Source organism: Lepisosteus platostomus, chromosome 13 (genome assembly GCF_059453375.1).
Source record: "Lepisosteus platostomus isolate fLepPlt1 chromosome 13, fLepPlt1.hap1, whole genome shotgun sequence".
NCBI classification, from domain to species: Eukaryota; Metazoa; Chordata; class Actinopteri; order Semionotiformes; family Lepisosteidae; genus Lepisosteus; species Lepisosteus platostomus.
The window spans coordinates 18,095,398-18,117,713 of NC_142623.1; the positions used below are offsets into that span (position 1 = coordinate 18,095,398).

General features: G+C 44.2%; 1 protein-coding gene across 2 annotated transcripts in view; it reads right to left on the minus strand.

The window, feature by feature from the left end:
- Positions 1 to 324: 324 nt before the first annotated feature.
- gmip (GEM interacting protein) overlaps positions 325 to 22,316 on the minus strand; it is a 54,759-nt gene continuing 32,767 nt past the window's right edge. For both annotated transcript variants that reach the window (XM_088603676.1, XM_088603677.1), the window contains 17 exons: positions 20,809 to 20,934; positions 19,032 to 19,096; positions 18,316 to 18,423; positions 17,706 to 17,786; positions 16,415 to 16,600; positions 15,391 to 15,528; positions 13,279 to 13,469; positions 12,673 to 12,764; positions 11,102 to 11,188; positions 10,184 to 10,276; positions 9,114 to 9,283; positions 8,338 to 8,514; positions 7,546 to 7,683; positions 6,497 to 6,699; positions 5,825 to 6,119; positions 2,456 to 2,558; positions 325 to 1,687 (listed from right to left, as the gene is read on the minus strand). In XM_088603676.1, coding sequence (XP_088459802.1) covers positions 1,011 to 1,687; positions 2,456 to 2,558; positions 5,825 to 6,119; positions 6,497 to 6,699; positions 7,546 to 7,683; positions 8,338 to 8,514; positions 9,114 to 9,283; positions 10,184 to 10,276; positions 11,102 to 11,188; positions 12,673 to 12,764; positions 13,279 to 13,469; positions 15,391 to 15,528; positions 16,415 to 16,600; positions 17,706 to 17,786; positions 18,316 to 18,423; positions 19,032 to 19,096; positions 20,809 to 20,934 — 2,930 coding nt within the window. In that variant the 3' untranslated portion in view covers positions 325 to 1,010. The remainder of the gene's footprint in view (positions 1,688 to 2,455; positions 2,559 to 5,824; positions 6,120 to 6,496; positions 6,700 to 7,545; positions 7,684 to 8,337; positions 8,515 to 9,113; positions 9,284 to 10,183; positions 10,277 to 11,101; positions 11,189 to 12,672; positions 12,765 to 13,278; positions 13,470 to 15,390; positions 15,529 to 16,414; positions 16,601 to 17,705; positions 17,787 to 18,315; positions 18,424 to 19,031; positions 19,097 to 20,808; positions 20,935 to 22,316) is intronic.

Sequence of the window (22,316 nt, forward strand, 5' to 3'; positions counted from 1 at the left end):
TGATATCAGCTAGATTTTAGCTCATTTTACATTTTTAGGACTGTGCAAGTAAAAAGTAACAGGCTCTTCCCACACTCCCATTCTTTGTGGTAAATATGTGCTTCCCGTGTCCTGTAGTCTCTGTTCATGCGTCGCTGTTCATCCTGAAGTAAATAAAAGACACGATAAATAGAGCTCACCACAATTGCAATCTAAAGAGCAACAACAAACAAAGGATTGTGTTAAAAATATATAGACACACAGGCTGTTCAGCATTAGAATGATTAAAGCTGTAACTAAAAAAAACCAAAGACAACTCATGAAACAATCCATATACCCAAGATGTGTATTGGAAAAATCTAGTTTAATATTTCGCATCATAAGAGGGAATAAGTGCTTTTTCCTTTAACCTTTAACAGCACATAACATTGCAGTTGCTTTTAAAAAACCTTTTTAAAATATATATACACAAAACACAGTGCAGCATATCCCAAATGTGACCACAAGCATGTGTCCCAGCACCTCCTTGAACAAAAACGGCAGTGACGGCCCAGAACAGACGGCTGGCCCTCAGCTCTCAGAAGAAACACTTGTTCCTTCAGGGAAAGGAAACGGATTCCTTGCCAACACCAATCGGCCGCGTCAGTTTCAAATCGCCGAAGGACACAGGACTCGCAGCTCTCCGGGTCGGGCCAGGTGACCAGTCTCCCTCCCCGCCGCTGGCTGGCTTCCTGCATGCCTTATAAGAAGCCAGAGATTGCCAGCGCTTGAAAACGTGGAGTTCATTCCCGCCTTAGGAAAAGGGAGCAAATAATTGGTTTCTTCCAGCTAGGAACGGAAGGAAATGGAGGTGTTCCAGGTTATCTTCGGTGGGGTGCAATGAGGTGGCCACATTTTTCAAGTGTTCTCATCACAACACACGTTGCCTGCCTCTAGTGCCTGGTCTGCATGAGACCTGTCTGTCTAGGACGACCCTTCACATAATTTGAACTGAGTCCAGGGTGTGGGGGAGGAGGTTAAGTACCACCAGATCACACAAAGCGGACCTGGCTGCCCTTTACTGAGTCGCTCCGACGCAGCTTCAGTCCAGAGAGAACCTTCTGGGCTGTGTGCTCTTCCCCCGGATGTCTCTTAAAAGATAACTTGTCCCTGCTGGCAGGCCTGGCCCTGCTGCCAGTGTTGTTATTGGACTGGTTGGTGTTGAGGTTGGCCAGGCTGCCCGCGGGGCCTTCAGCAGGCCTGGCCTCGGGTCCGAGGCCCGAGCTGGCCTGGGAGAGCTGCCTGGTGGAGCTGGTACCTGAATCCGCCTCCGGGGTGCGCTCAGGGACAGGCGGGTCATGCAGGCCCGAGCAGACGGGGAGGAGCTCCACCTCTGGGTGGTGTCCAGCTTTCAGGAGCAGCCGGGCGGTTTCAGGGGTGATCTCTAGCCTGCGCCGGGTTTGCCGCAGCACGCCGGCCTCCGGTGAAGAGCTGCGGCTGCTGTTGGCGCTGCCGGGCCCGGTTCGCCGAGGAGGGGAACACCCCTCACCCTCTGGGTTCCCCCCGTCCCGGAGGGCTCCAGTCCGGGTCTTTGTGATGGGAGTGGCCTGCCGAGAGTGTTTGATGGGCAGCCGACTGAAGTGACCTCTTGACTGAGCTCCTGTGACCATCTCCGATTCCTCGGCCTGTTCCTCTGGAACGCCGGCCTCGCTTACAGGTGAGTCCACAGCTGCGGGAGAGAGAGAGAGAAAAGAAGGACGGAGAAGGAGTGAGAAGAAAGGACCTGGAGAATTAAGGAGAAGAACAGATGAGGAGATCAACTCAGAGACACAACGGAGATTTACAGACACAGGCCAAGGAGCAAGACAAAACAAACACACGTGCCAGAAAGGGAAAAGGAGCTGTAGAGAACACGCTCACAATGTCCTCCGCTTTCAACATCTTAACATCAGTGACGTCTAGCTCAGCTCAATTCCTAGATGGTTGTGCTCATAACACAACGTAGCGCCAACGTATATACAAGCATAGTGTACAAATAATGAACCACATAGCCGAGCACAGCTGAAACTGGCATGTGGCAGAAACAGCAGGCATTGCAAATTGATCAAATCCAAAAAAAGCAGGTGCAGCAAAGGGCTCTTGGCCTTTAACAACTGTAAGAGATGCATTAGAGGTCCTGAAACTGTGTGGAAAAGACAAGTAATTTCCTATGAAAACTACTTTTTTAAAACCAGCTCGATCTGGAACCCTAAACAGACAACACTCATTAGCAAGGGGATACTCCATTAACTCGGAACTTCAGATGGAATTCGGCATTGGCATATAGACTCAACTCGGTGCCAGTAATTTATGATCAGGTGTTCAGTTTGGGGCAGCAACTGCCTTTAAGTGGCCCCATGTTCAGCTCTAATGGCAAACGAAAGCAGTCGCTGCATGCCTGTTCAGTAAGCTCTCACTGGCAGATACACTGTCCCTTCTCCCTCACTGGCCCGCCTACCTGCTCTGCCATTGGCCTCTGGGCTGAGCTGATCCACCGCCTCATTGGACGAAGACTTGTCCGATATATAGCCCTCGCTCGAGTCTCTCTTCATTGCAAGGTTCTGTTAGAGACCAAGAGAGAGGCACAGAGGGGTGCCAGTGTCACGTACGCTATGCAACAGTAAAGAGCCAACTCTAGGTTGATTTCTCTCCCTGACTCTCTCAGAATGTCACCGACCACTGCCTTTGTCCCTTCTGTGTGCGGTACAGTCTGGCCGATGCTTGACATATAATTATTACTCCTGCAAGCATCAACTGACAATGATCCCTTCTATTTTGTGGTCCTTGTGGCTTGTGTCAGTGAGAGAGCTCCTGGATATCTTGTATAAAAAAATTTAAAATGTTAGGGAAGGGTGGTAGTGATAGCATAGCTGCCTCCCTGGTCTGCAGAGATTTGATTCCAGTTGCTCATTGGCTCTGAGTACACACAGGGCCATTCCCTAGACAGGTTAATCTTGTAACTCAGAGCTCTTAGTATGCAAGCAATTGACACATGCAAGTTCCATAGTGGGTGAACGGCATTTTACAACCACTCTGGAAGCAGCTGTGCCTATTATGGGAGTCCAAACGGATCAAAACCCCCAAAGCAGTTAGTCCAAAGCCTTGCCTTGACTCTATGCACTCCACAACATGCTGGAAGACAACTGGGGTATGAGTCTATTTAGCTGTTAAATGTTCACATGCTCAAAGCATTGAGCGCTGCAAGCAGTTCATTAAAGTTCATTCCTAGAATGAGCTTACATTCTCCTCTTACCTTACTGTCTCACATTCTCTGCCTCTATCACAGGTGCACGAAGGTGACTTGAGTCTCCCAGCTAACCAACAATAAGACCACAAGGATCGCAACACATTGCATCCAATTAGCGTAAAATGTAGCTCATGTAAAAACCCTTAAAGGGGAACTGCAATGCTGTTTTTATATTTCGGGGTTAGAAAGAATCGGCATTGGTGAGTGCATTTCAAACCAAAATTAAAGTAAAATGTACACAGTAACATGTTAAACCTCCAATTTACATCACAAAATAGACTAAATTTCCAGGCATGTGCAGAGCCATATTCTGCGATTTAGAATGAGGCAACAGAACGTCTGTTTAGGTGAAGCAGCCCAATTGCACTGTAAACAAGCAGGCTTGTAAATACATCTCTTTTAATTCAAGTAGAAATACTTCTCTTGATTTCTATAAGGGTTTGCCAACAAATACTTGGCATAAAAACAATTTACTTGTGAACTGCATGCAGAGTTAACATTGGAACATTTCTGAAATGCCTGCTGCACAACCTGTACTTCTTTGCTTGTACATCACATTACATTAATCATTACGGTGACTAGTGAGCAGGAAGGGCCGCATCATGTTGCAGTTTGTGGGAACTCAAATGCGAGTTTGTGACATGGCAACTTAACTGTACAAAGTTAATGATTTTGTGCTTAATTCTAAATTAATAAAATGTTTCTATAACATCAATGATTTTTCTTTTTTACTGCGATTTAATAACTGAGAAATTGGGACTGCAGTTCCCCTTTAAGAACTTTAATACTTAATCGGTAAAAACCACGTCCACCAGCATATCCAAACGTCCAACACATTAAAGTGCACACCTAACCAGAAACAACTATACACAGTAAAGAGCTAGTCAAGCAAAATGAACAAGTAAAATCAATCAAACAGGATTTGTATGGTAGAAAGCAATATTTCAGGACAAATTAACACTAAACTGGATTCAATCAATTCAATGGTTGGCTGCTCAAGAACTCAAGGCAGTGTAGTTTAATCAAGCCACGTTCTTAAGAGTGTCTAACATTCTCCTCTTCCTTATGTATTTAACTTTGCCCACATTATCAAACTTTGTTAATGAGAAAAGCCAGAGCAAAATGTAGCTTTTTAAGAAAAGCTGAAAATAAAATCAAAGGACACAACATTAGGACTCAAGCACAGAGCATTGACTGCACACTTCAGCACAAAAAGCAAGACTCGGCATGTTAATCTGAAAGCCACAAATGCATTAGTCCTAGTTTTAGGTTAGGCCTTGTGCACTGTTATTCTGGCAAGAAAATAAATTGTAACTGCAGAATGGCGGTGGAACTGCCTTGTGTGTTCATTAACAAAACTCCAAACTGATTCGGTCACAAAGGGGTGGCTTCATAGCCTTGTCTTTTCTATGGATCTCTCCCAACTATATTTTCACACACAATTTAATACTCAATGTTCAACAACAGACATGGGTCAAGAGGTTATAATAAAGGAGATGATAACCTTTCAACTTTAAATTATGATAAAAGAAAATCAACCTGTTGAAGCCCAGACACTGTTCATCTCCGTCTCATTTAGAATTGGCCAAAACGCACAACTAGACAGTGATATGTATGGTGTCAGTTTATCATTTTGTTTTCTTACTACCTACAAATTAGTAAATCACAATGTACCATTGAGTTATTGGACAGTGGTGAAAGAAAGAAAACTTTTTTTTTCTGGCAGCAGTCATTGAACCAGTCTGGATATTGCCTTCTGCCAGATATAAAGAGAATGCATCTACCCTCCTAAAACCTGCTTGACAGATATGCTCTTGGGAAGACCTAACATCAAAGACAAAACCTTTAGCCATGCCAAGTGTGGAAAATGCCACATAATAAAATTTAAAAGTTCAAAATAAAAGTTGAAACAATCTATCACAGAAATTTCACAGCCACAGTTGTGTGGTAAGGTATGAGCTCCATGGATCACATCAGGCCCACTCAATTGCATTGGGCCAATGGGATTCTATCCATTCATCCATTTTCTGAATGTTTCTTCCAATTCAAGGTCACAGGGCAGGGCAGCCAGATCCTAACCCATAAAGCAGGATACACCCGGATGGGATGCCAGACCTTCAGAGGGCACACACTCACACTGGGGCCAATTTTCCCAGAAGCCCATTAACCTAGCAGTAAGTCTTTGAACTGTGTTGAGGGAACCAGAAGACCTGGAGGAAACCCAAGCGAACATGGAGAAAGCAAACTCTAAGCAGATGGCACCCCAGATCCAAAACTGAACATAGAGCCCCAGCACTGTTAGGCAGCAATGCTAACCTCTGCGCTACCGTGCTGCTCAAATGAATTTTACCGTGTTGCATATTTCTTAAATGACTAATGATATGGTCTAGATCGGACCTGATGTTGTCTGGAAAGACTGACCAACCCTACACCCAGCGGTACTTGGTGCCCTGCCATTGGGTAATCTTGGTCACTATCATACTTTGTCTGCCATCATTTTGGATTAGCTTTGCATGTCTTAGATTTAAGTCTTTCGATTTCCTAGGTTCTGGCTCGTGCTTGTCCAGCGTTCCATAATACCTCTAAAGACCTTGGGCGCTCCTGGCTGACTGGAGAAGCCTGTTCAGGTGGCTGCTGTGTCCTGGGACTTCCTGGCTCCGTTGATAAGACAGGTGAAGAGCGCGGCAAGTTCTCCGTCCCAAAGATGTGCTCATAGTGGGTAATGAAGAACTCCACTAATACGGCCTGGTAGCTGGTCTCCAAGAGATTGATCATGGACACATCCCCTGCCACAAGGGGGCGCATGAGGGTAGGCCCAAAAATGATGCCCAGGTTTTCTGGGGACATCTTGTTGACCTCAAACTGCTCTGAAACCCTGGGGGGAGAGAGACGAATCCATCAGCGGTAGACCACATTTTTTTCTTAGATTTAGGAGTTCTCTGCCCTCCTCCTGCCCTTAAGTCTATAAACTCAAAGTTTAACACTTGAATTTCCTGTACGAACACAGTTCTCTATGTACAGTACATTAGCTCCTTCTAGCACTGACATCTAGGAATCATAGGGTCAGCTCATACTGGAGCTGACATTTTAATTCTTGCATTTTGTTAGATGAACTTAGGAAATAACACCATTATCACAAATTAAAAGGGCTAGCTGAGAAGGATGCAAGTCTTAAATTTGCAAAGTTTTGAAAACATCCAGTAGTCATTGCTAATCCACCATAGCAGCAGCAGAGCAAGGCCTGGGTGGTACCTGAAGAGGTGGGTGATGAGGTGGTGCAGGGTGTTGTAATGTGACACTGGCAGTTTGCTCAGAAGGTCCTTCAAACACTGCACCAGGTCCCCCTCCATTGAAACAGTCTCTGCGGTCGTCTCTTTCTCGCTCATCCGCTGGATGTTCTTTCCCAAAGTTATGAAGTCATCGTAGAGGTCAAAGACAACCAAAGGCTCAGGCAGCTAAACCACCACAAATCAAAAACCAAAATCAATTCCATGTATTCGTCCGTTATGGTACGTCCACAACCATTCTGATGCATCCTGTAAAGAACGCACTGCATTTTGGAAGCAGGACACATTTTGACCAGTTTTGCAAATAGAAGAAATTTATAATCTGTAACGATACATATACATCTCCATAGAGAAACACTTCTTTTACTTTTTGAAACTCAAGCGCTCCAGCAATTCCCATTCCCCTCTGGGGAGAACAAGACCTACTGTACAGTCGTGCCTTTTTTTAAATGTCCACCTGCAACTACTGGCAGGTGATGCAAGCTCCACAGTGCTCAACAGGAGAGTCAGGGCTGATTGGGAGAATGGCGCATCTCTCACTGATGTCACTGCAAACCATTAGGTCACCAGTTTTGTCTATCAGAAGGCCAAGAGAGGCTTGGATGACTAATCCCAGGCCAACCCTGCTGACATTATGAGTTGCACAGCACCACTACAGGAATCCCAATATAACTCAACCTGGATCAGACTAGCCATGTCTGGATTGTAAAGCTCATTCTGCGCTTTGAATGAGCGCCTTCACTGTTTCAGACACTTGGGCACTCCCATTACATGTGTAATTTTAACTGGAGCAAGCTGTCAAAGCCACAATTTCAATAATTAGAACGGTAATCTAAAAATGGGATGGAAATGCTCAATGAAATGTAAAAAAAACCCACCCATCTTAAACAACTCATTCAACAGACCATTTGCCACCAGTATCTCATGTAGCAGGGGAAGGTAACCTTGGTACTGCCATGCAACTAATACGTCAGTCAAACCTGAACTGGAGTTACTGAAATCAGCAGCCCCCACCTCTTTGAAGAAGTGCTTGAGCACGGAAGTGATGTCATGGGGCGAGTGCTCTGACAGGTCCACCTGATCCCGCTGTATCTCGAAGGCCTGGCACAGTTTCTGAATGCGTGGCTTGGAGCCACTGACGCGATAGACGCCCTGAAAGAGATGCAAACGCCCGTGTCAGTTAAACATCCGACAGCTGTGTTATCTGATCATATTGTATTGTATTATGCCAGCAGCCATATAAAACCTGCAACTCAAAACTGGCAACCCACTGAAGCTCTGCAGGTATGAGCCTGGTCAGTACCTGGATGGGAGACTTCCTGGGAAAGCTACGATTGTAGCTGGAAGAAGTATCAGAGGAGCCAGTAGGGGGCGCTCACCCCGCAGTCTGTGTGAGTCTTGCCCCAGTAGAGTGACAGGGACACTTTGCTGTAAAAAGGTGGTTCAGACTCTCTGAGGTGATTAAAAATCCCAGGGTGTTTCTAAAACGAGTAGGGGTGTTACCCTGGCATCCTGGCCAGATATCCCCCTGGCCTTTACCAGTCATGGCCTCCTAATAATCCCCATCTGTGAACTGGCTTCATCACTCTGTTCTGCTCCCCACTGATAGCTTATGTGTGGTGACCATACTGGTGCACTATGGCTGCTGTCGCACCATCCAGGTGTGCCTACACATTGCTGGTGGGGGTGTCCCCATTACCTGTAAAACGTTCTAAGTAGAGTGTCCAGAAAAGTGCTGTTAGTGCAAGTAATTGTTATTATTGGCAAAAAGGAGGCCATTCATCTGCAGAGACCCGTAAGGCCTACCTGTACGGCCAGTGCCCGGCTCTCAATCTCAGTTGTGCAGCGACGCACCACAAAGGGCACCTCCTCTGGGAAGTCCCTGGGTACCAGGGAGAAGTCCAAACCAAACACAAAACCCCGCCTCTGGTCACACTCCTGCTGGCACGAGTCCAGGCACTTCCTGTGGAGGACCAGACTGCACTGCAGGACAACAAGATAGTTACCATGAAGCTCACTCTCATTCTTATCAAGCATTGCCCTGCCACCGTGTTTAACACTAACGAGCTTCGTGATGTAACACGTCAGAGCCCCAAAACATATCGGAAAATGTCAGTGTTTTACAGCAATACTTTCCCGAATGCTCGAGTCATTCTGGAAAGCCAATTGTGCTAGAGTGCATGACCAAGAAAAAAGGTGTTATATCAAAAATCTCTCGGGATACCAAGAAAAGGCTTAAATTGCATGCACCTTAAAAGAAAGTGGTATTAACGTCAACGCATCTGGAAAGATCAGATGAGACGAATGAGCTGTACTCCATATGCAATTTCCAACATTTTATTTAAGCAAAACAAAAACACAAAGGCAAAAATGTACAAAGCTGGTTTTAAAAAAGGAAATCTGACCAACGGTTGCTCTCAAAAATTCAAGTCTTATATATTGCGCCTGAAAAGCCACAGCCTCCTTTGGGATTTTTATTATTTTATCTGGGCTGCTCAAAGATCTTGCGTATAAAGACGTCACTGTCAGCGAAGAGCTGGCTCGCTCATCTTTGGCGCTGCCAGTTCTGGTTTTCCCTTTACCTCCTCACACTCAATCCCGTTGACCAGGATGAAGTTGTCGCACTGCCGGCACTTCGCCATCTTTCCCTTCATCTTGCGAAGCCGGTGAGTCTGTGCGGCTCGGGACTGAGTGCGGATCTTGCAGATGCTCCCCAGTGTCCCCGTGTTCTCGGACGACAACTCGCTGGCATCTGAGAGAACGAGACGGACGCGCCCGTCATCACCTTCCTCTTATACCCGGAATTCTAGTGCCTTCTTTTATCCACCCAATTTCTAACTGCTTCTTTCAATTCAGGGTCGTGGGGGAGCCAGATCCTGTCCTGTCAGGGTACACCCTGGACAGGATTCCAGTCCATCACAGAACACACACTCATTGTTTATCATAATTTTCATAAAGTTGTAGGTGTAATTATTGCAATACTTATTATTGCTTTTCCGTTAAAAGGATTACTTTTGGCACATCTCAGTCATAAGCTAGTGAAAATTAGTGAGTACCACCTGTGCCGTTAACCGATAGACTGAAGGATTTAAATTAGTCAGACAGATTTGGGGATTAGGGATTTATGTGATCTTTAAACTCCTATCCAAAGGGATTGATAAGGCAAAGTGCCCTGTGATGATGTTATGCGAGAAACCCTTGTCTTGGAATTGCAGATACACCCTGGATGGGATGCCAGTCCGTCACAGGGCACACAGACACAAAGAACACACACACAATCACCCAGAGCCAATTAACATACCAGTATATCTTTGGATTGTGGGAGGAAACCCTAGTGAACATGGGGAGAACATACAGACTCTGTGCAGATAGCACCCCCCAGGTCTGGAATTGATCTCGGGGCCCCAGCACTGTGAGGCAGCAATGTAAACTATTGCGCCAACCTGCTGCATGTAATCTTATGTAAAGGGTTTATCTTCTTGGATAATGGACAGAATTAGATGGATACTTTATTGATCCCGTGAGGGAAATTGCAAAAAACTGATCTCCGGGTTATTTGTTACTGACTCACCAATCTATTTGGCTGAAGTTTCTACTTTAAAATACGAGCAACAGGGCAAACCGTATGCGTTTGTGCAGGAGTGACACTTGCCTTCATAGAGTTGTCCCGCCTCCTTATCCTCCAGGTCCTCGGAGGACACTGTACCAGTAGAAGGCGCTTTTAGAAGTTTCCGGTTTGGGTGAGCTGTTAAAGAGATTTATTACTTGGAGGGAGATGTGAATAAGGCCACATTCAATCTTCTCTCAGTTCCTATTGCCAAAAGTTGAATTTTCCCCAGCTGCTGCTGAAATGGGACATGGCATGCTGGTTGAGCACAGCTGTTAAAAACACAGTAACACCTCATACCTTCAACAGCAAAACAGCTACAGATAAATACAGCCCATGCAAAATGTTTAACAGATCAAATAATGGAATAATTTGGTACTTTAAATAAAAACAATAGAAAATGTTGACTGAAAAAGGGTAAGAAGACTGAAAAAGGAACTCTAGATTTAGGAACAATGTGTGTTTCACACTGTATTCAGCAGTACTTCTGCAGGAATAGCCCTAATGCGGATTTAAATTTGAGTTTGACTAACTTAAAGGATGGCCAACACAACAGCATTTAGTACAAGAAGATGAACATCATGGTCACATTGCAGCATTTGATGAGCTGAATGATACACAGAACTCATTAATCATGCTATTGAAGCTCAGTTTAAGGATTTTCCATCCAGGAGCTGTTTAGACCAAGAACAGTGCCCCCCCCCCTCCCCCACTTCAAGAACTTTAAAAGTTAGCTGGTCTATTCAAATAATATAATCAAGGCTCTGCAATATGGACAATTTGCACATACACAAATAGGACCCTGTGCACTCTTGATAGTATTCTGTACAATTTAAACCCTTGGAAACCATGGTAATGTATCATGTGGTTCCACCTGGATGTGTATCATAATAGCTCTGGAGTGCACAATCCACATGATACAGCTGTTTGAAAGCACCATGTATCTGCACATTAGAACCTCACCTGGGCTTGACTGTGGGGACTCCAGGCTTCCTCCAGTGCTCTCAGTGTCACTAATCCCAGTCTTTGTACATCCAGAATTACGTGCAGCTGAAAAGCATAAAACAAGTCTCCTTCAGAGAGGCAAGAAAGAAAATAAAAACACCAGCATTTAAAGGTTTAAATGTACCACAGTACACCAAAGTAGAGAACGTTCTGCTCACTGAAAGCCGAAAACCACAGATCTCAACTTCAGCCCTTGTTGAAATGCTGTTCTTGTTTTAACACTTCGCAACCATGCCTGTGCATAAACATGTGATCGGAACCTCAGGTCCTATCACTGTGAAAGCTTAAAGGAACTGGTTAATCAGCTCTGCAGTTGTAGGAAATCAAGCCAACCAATTTGACGCAAACGGGCCTGAAAGATTCAGAAGGGCACGAACAAGGGTTCGAATACACAGAGGGCCATTGGGCCCTTTATGTTCATTTGGTTAGTTCCCTTCAGGATTCTTGACCAGCACTGGCTGTATTAGGACCATCTGATGAGACATCAGGCCCCTGCTCCTCTGAAAGGGACAATAAAAAGCAATTTGACATTTTACACGTTTTTTGCAGGAGGAAAATGAGGAGCCCAGTAAAAACCCCAACAGTCAGGCACCCCGAACTAATACGGGAGCCCACTTGGTTCGGTTTGAATGAACCGCATGCACCAGGCTGGTAGTTGCTTGTATTGCGCGTCTCTGTGCACCTGTATGGGCTGGAAAAAGTGGTGGTGCGGTCATCAAGCTTGGCACCTCCAATCCAGCCCACAGCAAGGTTACTGCGCCAACTCATGCTTAATGATCAAAGTCGCCAAGTCAATTAAGCAATTACGGATAAATTTACTCATTCTTCAATTAGGTTCACAGTCCTGAGTGGCAGTACCCCTTTGCTATAGCCACAATACTTCACTTCCCAAAACGATATACTGTATACAGTAGGCTGTATGCTGTTCAGTAAACAGCTAAATTAATTACATGCTTAGCCTTTAAACATAATGTTTTTTGTTTCAGCCAGCTTTGACTTCTGCTAATTGCTTTGCTGGAAAGCTTCTTCTTTTAGAGTCCTAAATGTTCTTCTGCTATTTTATTCTGTATGAATCATAAAAGTAAAGCTTCTCTTTATTGTGTACATCAGTGAACCGCGTACACAGTTATAAACAAAACCCTTTGACCTATACAAAATAAACAAAACGGGGAATATAACTGAACATTCCAATTTTCTGAAAACATCTAATTTGCTCAATTAAATCTCAATGCCTCGAGGTAGTTATTCATTTCAAAACTGTAAAAACCATGTTAAACTACCACGTATTCAAAATTCCCATCTTGGAGAGTCAAGCAGGCTAAAATATTGTCAGCTCCTTAGACTGGCGGTCTGCAAGGCCTAGTAGGGCACGTGTGCCTGCAGGGTTTCTGGGATGATTTAGGTAAATGAAGAGCATACATGGAATGAAATACCCTCATATCACCAACATCTTTGCAATTATCTGTATCACGTTCTGCACAGTTCACGAGATCAAACTTCTAGATACTCAGAATAATGTAAGGGCTTACCGCTTTCAGTGGCACTGGAGGGTCGTTTGACACAGGTCTCTTCAGGAACTGGATAGGGTGAATTGGTCTTCTTGCGACCACTAGAGGGAGACCTGAGAGAATGCATTAAAAGCAGTAGTTCTTGACTGCAGCCTGCACCTCTTTGGTTATCCAACATGTTAAAAAAAGTATTGAGGTAATTTCAAGTAATCATTGAGGTGTTTTCAAATATTACATTCTAAAGCAAATTTGGCACATCGTGCTTCCCCAGAAAGGGCATCTCACAACCTCAAGGTCCCACAGCTAAAGAACCACTGCATTAAAGCCTTGTGAAACTAGATGGAGATTGAATTTAAGAATCACAGAAATGCATGTATGTCCTGCAATTTGCTGCAATACCTGCACACACTTTGAGCGTTTCCTTTCCTGCTGCTGCTTTGCATACTAAGTTATTCAATTTCTGTGGATAAATGGAATATTTTCTGAGAATTATAGTCTGGAAAACACAGATGGTGATTTTAGTCAGGTGTTATGACAGCAGCTTTGTTTTATCAAGACAAGGCCCTTAAGGAGCCAACAATTAGCCGATGGCCAGTGCTGGAGTGAGGCCGTGCTCCTCCATCCCACCTCTTGCTTGACTCGTTGAACTCCTGGAAGGTGAAGGTCTTCTGAACCTGTTCCCTGCGGCGTCTCCTGAAGATGTAGCGCACATAGGACTCCCCGGGCTCAAAGGGACGGCAGGTCAGATCCAGGTTGTGGTAGCCCAGGGGAACAGGTTCGGTCATCTGCCTCTGATAGTAGAACATGTTGATGGTGTTCTGGATTCAGAGAGATGAAGGGAGGGAGGAACAAAGACATTGTCTGAGCAATCTATAATAGATGGGTTCCACTGAGGCTAGACTGGGGGGAGATCTTCATGGTTGAGTGCATATAAGACCCGTTGTGTTTAATGCGTCAAATCCTATGCTGAAGTTAAGCACTGAAAGAAAATCTGCTGCTTGAAACTAAACCACTTGATCTATTTACATTTAACATTAACTGAAGCCTGGAAGTCTGAAAGCATTAAAAACCTACATCACGTTACATCCCTTTGGCTCCTATAAGAAAGTGAATGGGTGCAACACAGGCAAAGGAATTAACTCTAGAGAGTATGAGCTAAATATGAGAAACTAGATGTAGTAACTGATTTTGATCTAGTGCCAAGAAACCAATAGGGCGCTTGCAAGGTTACTCTTCCAGCTTGAAAAACTGTATTGTGAGAACTGTGCACTAGAGACCAAGCAGCCAAATCACCCTGCAACTCACAACTGACAGCCCGCTGAAGCTAAGCATGTGTGAGCCTGGTCAGTACCTGGATAGGAGAACTCCTGGGAAAAATCTAAGGTTGCTGCTGGAAGAGATTAGAGGGGCCACCAGGGGACACTCACCCTGCAGTCTGTGTGGTTTCTTATGCCCCAGGATAGCGATGGGGAAACTAGACTGTAAAAAAAAAGAAGGTGCCGTCCTTTGGAAGAGATGTAAAACCAAGGTTAATGACCACTCTGTGGTCACTCAGCGGTCATTAAAAATCCCAGGGTGATTTCCAAAAGAGTAGGGGTGTTACCCCAGCCTCCTGGACAAATTTCCCATTGGCATTTACTAATCATGGGCTCCTAATAATCCCCTCTGAATTGGCTTCATCACTCTGTTCTCCTCCCCACTGGTAGATGTTGTGTGGTGAGCATACTGGCACACTATGGCTGCACACTGGTGATGGTAGAGGAGAGTCCCCATTACCTGTAAAGCTCTTGGAGTGGAGTGTCCAGAAAAGCGCTATATAAGTGAAAGGAATTATGAAATGTAACATACTGTACAAATACATCCATGGGGAGTACTGGCAGTTCACACCAGAGGGCACTAGATCAGCTCAGCAAGAACACCACTGCTGTCGACTATGACTTGCATGACTGGAAGTGCACTGTACACAAAACATGGCTGTATAAAACACTGCTGTTGTTCACTGAACCTGAATCAACACCACAGTCCTGCAGGTGTAAGTCTTACATTGTCGATGAGCAGGAGTCTGCAAAGCTTAACTTCTCCAAATTAAGCAACAGATTGATCCCATTATGCCATGCAGAGCTCAGGTTGAATAAAATTCAAACACTCTCCAGGTCCAGGGCTACAGAGTCCTGACAGAGGACAAGCAACTTTATATAATGGTCAAGGGTATGAGGATGGACCAACAAAGCTTGAGAACAGCACAGTATAATCCACAATGTGAAGACCGTGTATTTCTCATAATAACATTTACCAGTGAGAAGTGGAATTTGGTCCATCTGGCCCATTTTGTTTGTAGTAGTAGTATTTGTAGTAATTAACCCCAGGATCCCATCTAGCTGTTGCATGAATGAATGGTACAGTAGTGTAATGTATTGAGCATTGCTGTGCAACTGTATGGGCTGGAAAAAGAGTGGTAGTGCGGTCATCAAGCTTGGCACCTCCATTCCAGCCCACAGCAAGGTCATTGCGCCAGCTCATGCTTAATGATCAAAGTGGTCTTCAGTAGCCAAGTCAGTTAAGCAATTTAGGATAAATTCAGTCATTCTTTAATTAGAAGGTTCACAGTCTGGCTTGGAATTACCAAGTTTGACTATTCCTTTGCTGGAGCCACTGTACTTCACTAAAAGGGTACTAGCTTCAACAGCGGGACTGGACAGCTTCCCAGTAGGCGGTCAGCGTTCATGTCCAGACACTCACCTCTTTCAGCACAGAGTCCCCCTGGCAGATGAGCTTGCGGGTATGCACAATGATCCTCTCCTTGGTCTTATCCAGTTCCAGCTGGCGCTGGGTTGCATCATTCACACAGCTTCTGTACATAATCTCAGCCTCCTGCACCTAATGTGAGAAGACATCATCCTGTGAGAGGGGGTGGCATGGTGGTGCAGGGGTCAGCATTGCATCTCAGCGCTGGGGCCCTGGGTTCAATCCCTGATGTGCTATCTGTGTGGAGTTTGCATGTTTTCATCGAGTTTGTGTTTTTGTCAGAAAGACTGCTCCAGTTTCGTCCCACAGTTCAAAGATTTACTGGTTAAGCTGATTGACTTCTGGGAAAAATGGCCCTTACATTTTCCCAGAAAATGGTGTGCAAGTGTGTGTCTGTGTGTCCTTTATGATATACTGGCATCATGTCCAGGGAGTATCCTTGTGCCCAGTGCTTTCTTGGATAGGCTCTGGCGTGACCTTGAATTGCATAAGTGGTTATGCAATTCCACTTACAAAGCAACATTGATTTAATCAAGTTTTGCCAAATATGAGGATTTTTTGAATATCCATTTGAGAAAATCCATTTTAAATGATTTGGCAAGAAATTCAAGTTTATTTTAGCAATTGACCATGGATGGCTTTTGGTTATAAGAAATTTAAAGAAGTCTCATTTTTGGATGTTCATATACTCTTCAAAAGTAAAAGGAAAAATATTTGTTTTACTTCTTAAACTTCATTTAAATATTTTTTTGTAAAAAAAGGTTTAAAAATGTACTGTCATTTTTTCTATCCTACATTCCTAGTGCAATTGAGCCAACAATAGTTTTCAGATGCTCATTCAATATCACTGAAATTTGCCTCCCATACACAGTATACCCCATCAGATGAATGTTCCATCTGTAACTGGTCAATAAAAGCTGGATTCAATTCTCCGGCTGTGCAATGAAATACAGGAACCCAGTTTGTACATCAAGCATTTCCGGGGAAGGTCTGACCTATGCGCACAGTGAACTCTGACCTTGAGCTGTGCCTCGTCTCGGGATCGCCTCCGCTTCTCAACAATCTTACTGCCGCTGGCGCCAGCCCCGGTGGTGTTGCTGTTCTCCTCCTCTGCTCGCGCGCTCAGAGCCCGCGCTTTTTCCAGCTCCTCACAGCGCTGGATGTACTGCTGACGGGATTTCTTCAGAGCCGCAATCGCCTCGCTCTGGCCGGGGGAGGCAAAACCAGGATGTTAGAGATGGGCTGCACGCAATTCACTTGGAAGTGACACGATGTAAGGCAATATAAGATAAGATCACTTTATTGACAAGAAATTTATACAATTTCTTGCATTAGGAATTTGTCTTTTCGCATACCCCAGCTTGCTCTCCGTGAGACACACAGGCACACAGATGGGGAGAGAGAAGCCTGGGGTCAGAGCACAGGGTCAGCCATTTATACGGCGCCCCTGGAGCAGCTGGGGTTAAGGGCCTTGCTCAGGGGCCCAACAGAGTAGGATTCCTCTGCCGGCCGCGGGAATTGAACCAGCAACCTTCCAGCCACAGGTGCAGAACCTTAGCCACAGTGCCGATGCTCCAACCCATGTCTGCTTCTGGGTGTGACCTTGTGCTTTTAAGTTGAGCATGTAACCATTTGTATTTTTCTACTTGAATGCTCATCAAATAGTACGTTACAATCCACCTACTACTCAGGAACAAGCTGTTTCTATGATCCAATTCTCTTGTTCAGTGTTCTGTTCCTTCATGCTGCTTAGTTTTGTGCGTCAGGCTAGTACAGAACAGCCAGTAGTGTGTTCCACCCCAGGTAATCAACTCCACGCTCTTCAGTGTCTAACTGTTGGCTCTCAAAAATCAATCTGAGATGCTTACAAGGGCCAAAAATGTGCATAAAATGTTCATCCCATTCACAAATTACTAATAAATCCTGTGAAATTTAGCCAGGATTCTAGGGCTAAAATCCATACCCTTGTGAGTAATGTCAAAGAATCTTTAAAGACCATACATACAGAAGGACCTTAGTTTATATTCTCATGTGGAGGACAACACCCGACAGAGCAGTTCCCCTTGATTTGGAATGTATGGCGTAGAAGAAAGAGCGTCACCTACTGGTCCTCCAACACTACTTCTACATGATTTTCCCCTAGAAGCTCAGATATGCCATGCAGACAGCTAAGAGTGACAAATATGAAACACATCAGGCAGATAAGCATGAGAAACTGACAGATAATTGAGGAAGTCAGACAGATAGACATGAAAATACGCTGGTGGTGATGGGAATGGGGGTGGGGAGAGACTGTTAAAGGGCCCCACCATTCTCCTCTGCTCCCGAATCCACTGATCCTTGAACTCTCGGCGCCACTTGTCAATCTCATTCCTCTTAGAAGCCAGAGCCTGGAAAAGGTAAGACCATCAATAATTAATAAGTACCTAATCAAAGCCAAAGAGGCAAGTACATGTGGAAAGTCTTCCATCACCTGGAAAACTCCCAGGAAGATTTAAACCACTGTGGGCTGAGTACGCGTCTATCATATTGGGTTGTGTAAACTATACTAAATTTAGGTTTGGTTTTTTTCAGGTGTTTTAGGTCTCTTTATAGCAGCAGCACCTTAAACACTTGTAAGTTTCAATTAGACCAATTAAACCCATCATTAAGAGTTTCATAAGAATGGCTGCATACACACTTGCTCTATTTAATAACATTAGGCTTGTCTCCTTTCATTTATTTTACAAGGAAAGCCAATTGAAATTATTAGAGCAATAACAATTCAGAAATTTAAGGGTAATAACTTCCTACAAGACTTCACCCAGAATTTGAACCCACAACCTTCTGGTCTAGAGTCCAGAGACCTAACCACTGCTCCATGTTGCAGCTCCTCTGTGCGAGTCCTTCAGCTTTAAAGCCACGGTCATGTGTCCATACCTGGCAGCAACGATGCTGTATAATTTCTGTGAAATTTTTCATCAAGCCCCCACAGTTGATGTCATGTTCTACGGCCATGGTGTAGATGTACTGCAGGGGCATCAGATCCTATTGAGAAAAGAACCAATTATATGACATCATACCCCTCACACATCTATCACAGAGCCTTTCACAAATAAGGTACCAAATCTTTTAATTAAAAACTAACTTTGAACAGATGGGATTTTGATAAATGATGAAGTTGGAGAGAGGGCTTTCCTGGTCTTATTTCTACAAGGAGAGCATTCTAATCCTTAGGCCAGGCATTTCTAAATCTAATCTTTGAGACCCCTACAGCAGGTGTTTGGGTCTCAGCAAAGCTCTTAGTCAGGTGCTTGAAGCTTGACGTGGGAACAAATGCGATTCATTTTCACTTGTTCCCAGCTATTAAAACATATTGGAAGTGTCTCCAACTTTTGCAAAAATGAAGACTTTTGTGAAGGTTCCAGTGAAGCAGCAAGATAGTCTAGAATGAAGACTAGCTTGGGCAGGGCATCGAAAAGTGATTTGAAATTAAATTCTCAGATTTCTAAATATCACCCTTCACAGACACACTGACAAGCTTCCACCAAGACTATGCTTCCTGACTGCAGTCCTGGCGAGACACTTATGCTACAAAGAGGTAATTGAACAGATCAATCCATGCATTGAGCAATTAAATCACTTTGACCCCTGACCTGTTGAGTGACAATGGACCTGGCGGTCTCTGCTGCTTTCACCATGTTCTTTGAGAACTCTTGCTCTGGAAGGGAAAGGCAAACATTTAGAGCTCTTTCAAAACAGAACTTCATATAGTTTTCCTTTCTGTGGCAGTGTATTGTAAGCGACAGTGATGGGTCTGATGATCCTAAGATGCATCAATAACTTCACTACTGGAAAGAATTTCAGATTGGGTAAATGTTACCATTCGACAGACAAAACTTATCTTCATGAATTGGCACAGTAAATTCATGATCTGGCCAGGTTTTCATGCTCTTCTGGTGCATGAATTACATTAGCTTTGCAAACTCCTGCCTGCGTTATTCGGTTTCACTATGCTCTAATACATGGTTTTCCAGAGCAACCCTTAAGAAAGAAGACATCTAACCATCTTACTTTTTTCTCCACTTTTACATTTGTGGTTTGATCACACCAGATGCCTATTGCAGCAGTGGGATTTTAAATTAAGATGAAACAGGAGAACATTTCTATACAAGAAAAAGAAATCATGATCTAGAGCACAACACAAATGCAATTAACAGGTAGCAGCAACCATCTTCCCACGGGTTAAAGATGGAAATCCTGGCAGTCCTGTAAAAGGAACAGTAGTTTGCCAGTGGATGAACTGCAAAAAGTTATATAAAGGATCGCTTCTCTCCAGTCTGTGGAACTCCTTATCACTTGTACTGTATAATCCATGCCGTCATTGCCGCACCACATTTACAATCTGCTTATTTCCATAATCTTTTTATAATCTCCTCTGCCGCGCCTCTCAAGATCAGGGTAGGTCATTGAGGATGACAGGCAATTATCAAGGATTTGATTTCAACCGAGACACTGCATGAAATTTCACCGAGCAATGTACATGGCCTGCATCCTTCTGTAGGTACCTCCCTTGATGAATATCACCCAAGTCTATTGTTAGTTCTCCTTCTGTCATGTTTCCATGCCCCACCACTAACATACCAGTAGCCCACCAGAAAACCGTCAGGGAATGCTCAGACTTCATGCTGCTAAACCTCTAATCTATTTAAAGCATTTCTAAGAGGTGATAGATGATTTAGTTTGAGTTTTCTACAACTTAACTTACAATTGCTTGATGTCTGAATGTTAGCCAGATTCTGGCTTTCTTCACTCTTGGATTTCCAAGTATTTTGTAGTGGACTTTGTTCAGGAATTAGCTGCTTAAATCCCTAGACAGAGTGCCTTTGAAAGAGCTATGCTACATTTGTAAATATTATGACTATTATGACACTTAAAAATGATTGATGTGCTATGCAAAGTTTACTCAGTGGTATCTGCAATTAATGGGACACTTCTAGACATGTCTATGTAAATGTTTTCAAGCATGAAGAATACAGTCTATTAAGGCAGTGTAATGTGTGAGCGAGACTGGAGTTCACATATGAGTTACGATGTTGAATTACTGGTGTTGTGCAGAAGGTCACGCACGCCTGAATTAAAATGGTCAGACTAATCCCATGGAGGTCACTTTCATTGGAATGCTATGATAAACACCTTACGTTTTTGGGAAAAAATAACAACAACAACAACAACATTGTCTTAATTTCCTCATGGTTTTTGCCAGGACTTTAGACATAGATAAATGCACCTCAGCTCAGGAGTATTAACCAATGCTCCAACTTTTGAAGGAGTTTGACATCCCCATAATTTTAACTTAAAAGGCTAGACTTCTGCACAGACCTTACCATTAAAAGGAAAGCTTTTAAAAGGAGAGTGTGGAACAGAACTTACCTAGAGTGAATCGTTTATCCATCCAGGTCAGCAGATCCTTAGCATATTTGCACCACATTTTAGCATACTGGAGTGCTATCTCCACACCCCCCTCACTGCGCTGCAGGACCGTGTCAGCATCCTGGACTGAGAAAGTGTACACAAGCATTATTGCCAAGTAAAAGCCTGAAGTATTGTTGGAGAACACCAATATCCCTATCCCTCTGCAATCTGTAGTTTTCCTTCGCTCCCCCAATGTCCCAGTTCCAAAATCACTGGCCGTTTGTACAAAACCGTTCCACTTCCAGAATTCAAGCAATCACATCTTCACGGCCACAGGAGGGAATTCACAGACGGACACAGGAGAAGGGGCACCTGCCACTGGCCAAGCGCAAAAATCTTTCCCTAAGAAATTGTGAAAATTGGCAGATCCTTCACACGGCGGTAACGGAACAGGAAAGACAAACTGCTTTGGATTTATGACTGATTGGAGACCATTTCAGGTACACTGGAGTTTAAAGTACTGTCACTCTCCCATCACACACGTGCACAACAAACAGGACTGGCTTACTTCTCTCTCTATCCATGTCTTCGATGCCCAATAAAGACAAGTTCATCTATTCACCTCAACAGACCAATCTGCTTCACAGATTTACTAGACCTTTCTTCTTCATTTGTGGTCCAAACGCTATGAGGGATTTGTTAAAGCACACCTCCTCCTTTCTAACAGATCCCCAGCTGATCAGTCTCTCTCAAGTCTCCTGTCACTGAAGGATTTCACCACAGGTTTGCAATCGCCTCTCTCAGCCTCTTCCCACGTAGGGCAACTCGTTTCCCTGCACGGCGTCACAGTGTGACCAAATTTTTTATCTCCGCTGTTCCTACACTCGGCATTGCAATTCTCTGTTCCCCTGGCCACCCTGAAAGATCAACAGCCGCAGCTGCTCCTAGGTTGTACCACTGGAATGACTGTGAATGCTAGCTACTTCCTTCCTCCCCAAACTGCAGTTTGAGGCTTCCTTATTGGTTTATCAGCATACTCACTTTCCTAACAGCTCGTCATCCGGCCATCCTCGACACCAAGATACTTCTGACACATCAATTCCTAACTATACTGCCTTCCCACAACGCCTTCATTTTCCATTACTATGGACAAACCAATACTAAGACCCTTCCCAGCTTCACCTATAAATGAACTGCTTTTTTCTTGACTTTCTTGTTAAATACCAATGACTCTTACAGGAGAGGTTCTAACATCTTAAGTTCAATTGTAACAGAGAAGAAAAGTCTCTTTCACTTTCAGTTTTATAAATGTGCATCAGCGTCTAATCCCTTAACCCAAAGTTAGCTTTTTCACTCTCTCCTACTTGTAAGGACGGCCCAAATCCATTCCATAACCTCACGCGTCTCTAACCAAGACAGCCACCTCACGGTTCCAACCACAGAATTCCTCCAGATTTCACAGTCCCATGGGTGCAAGTGCTCACATTAGTCCAACAGGGTAAATTTGTATGTCCACTCCGGCCGAT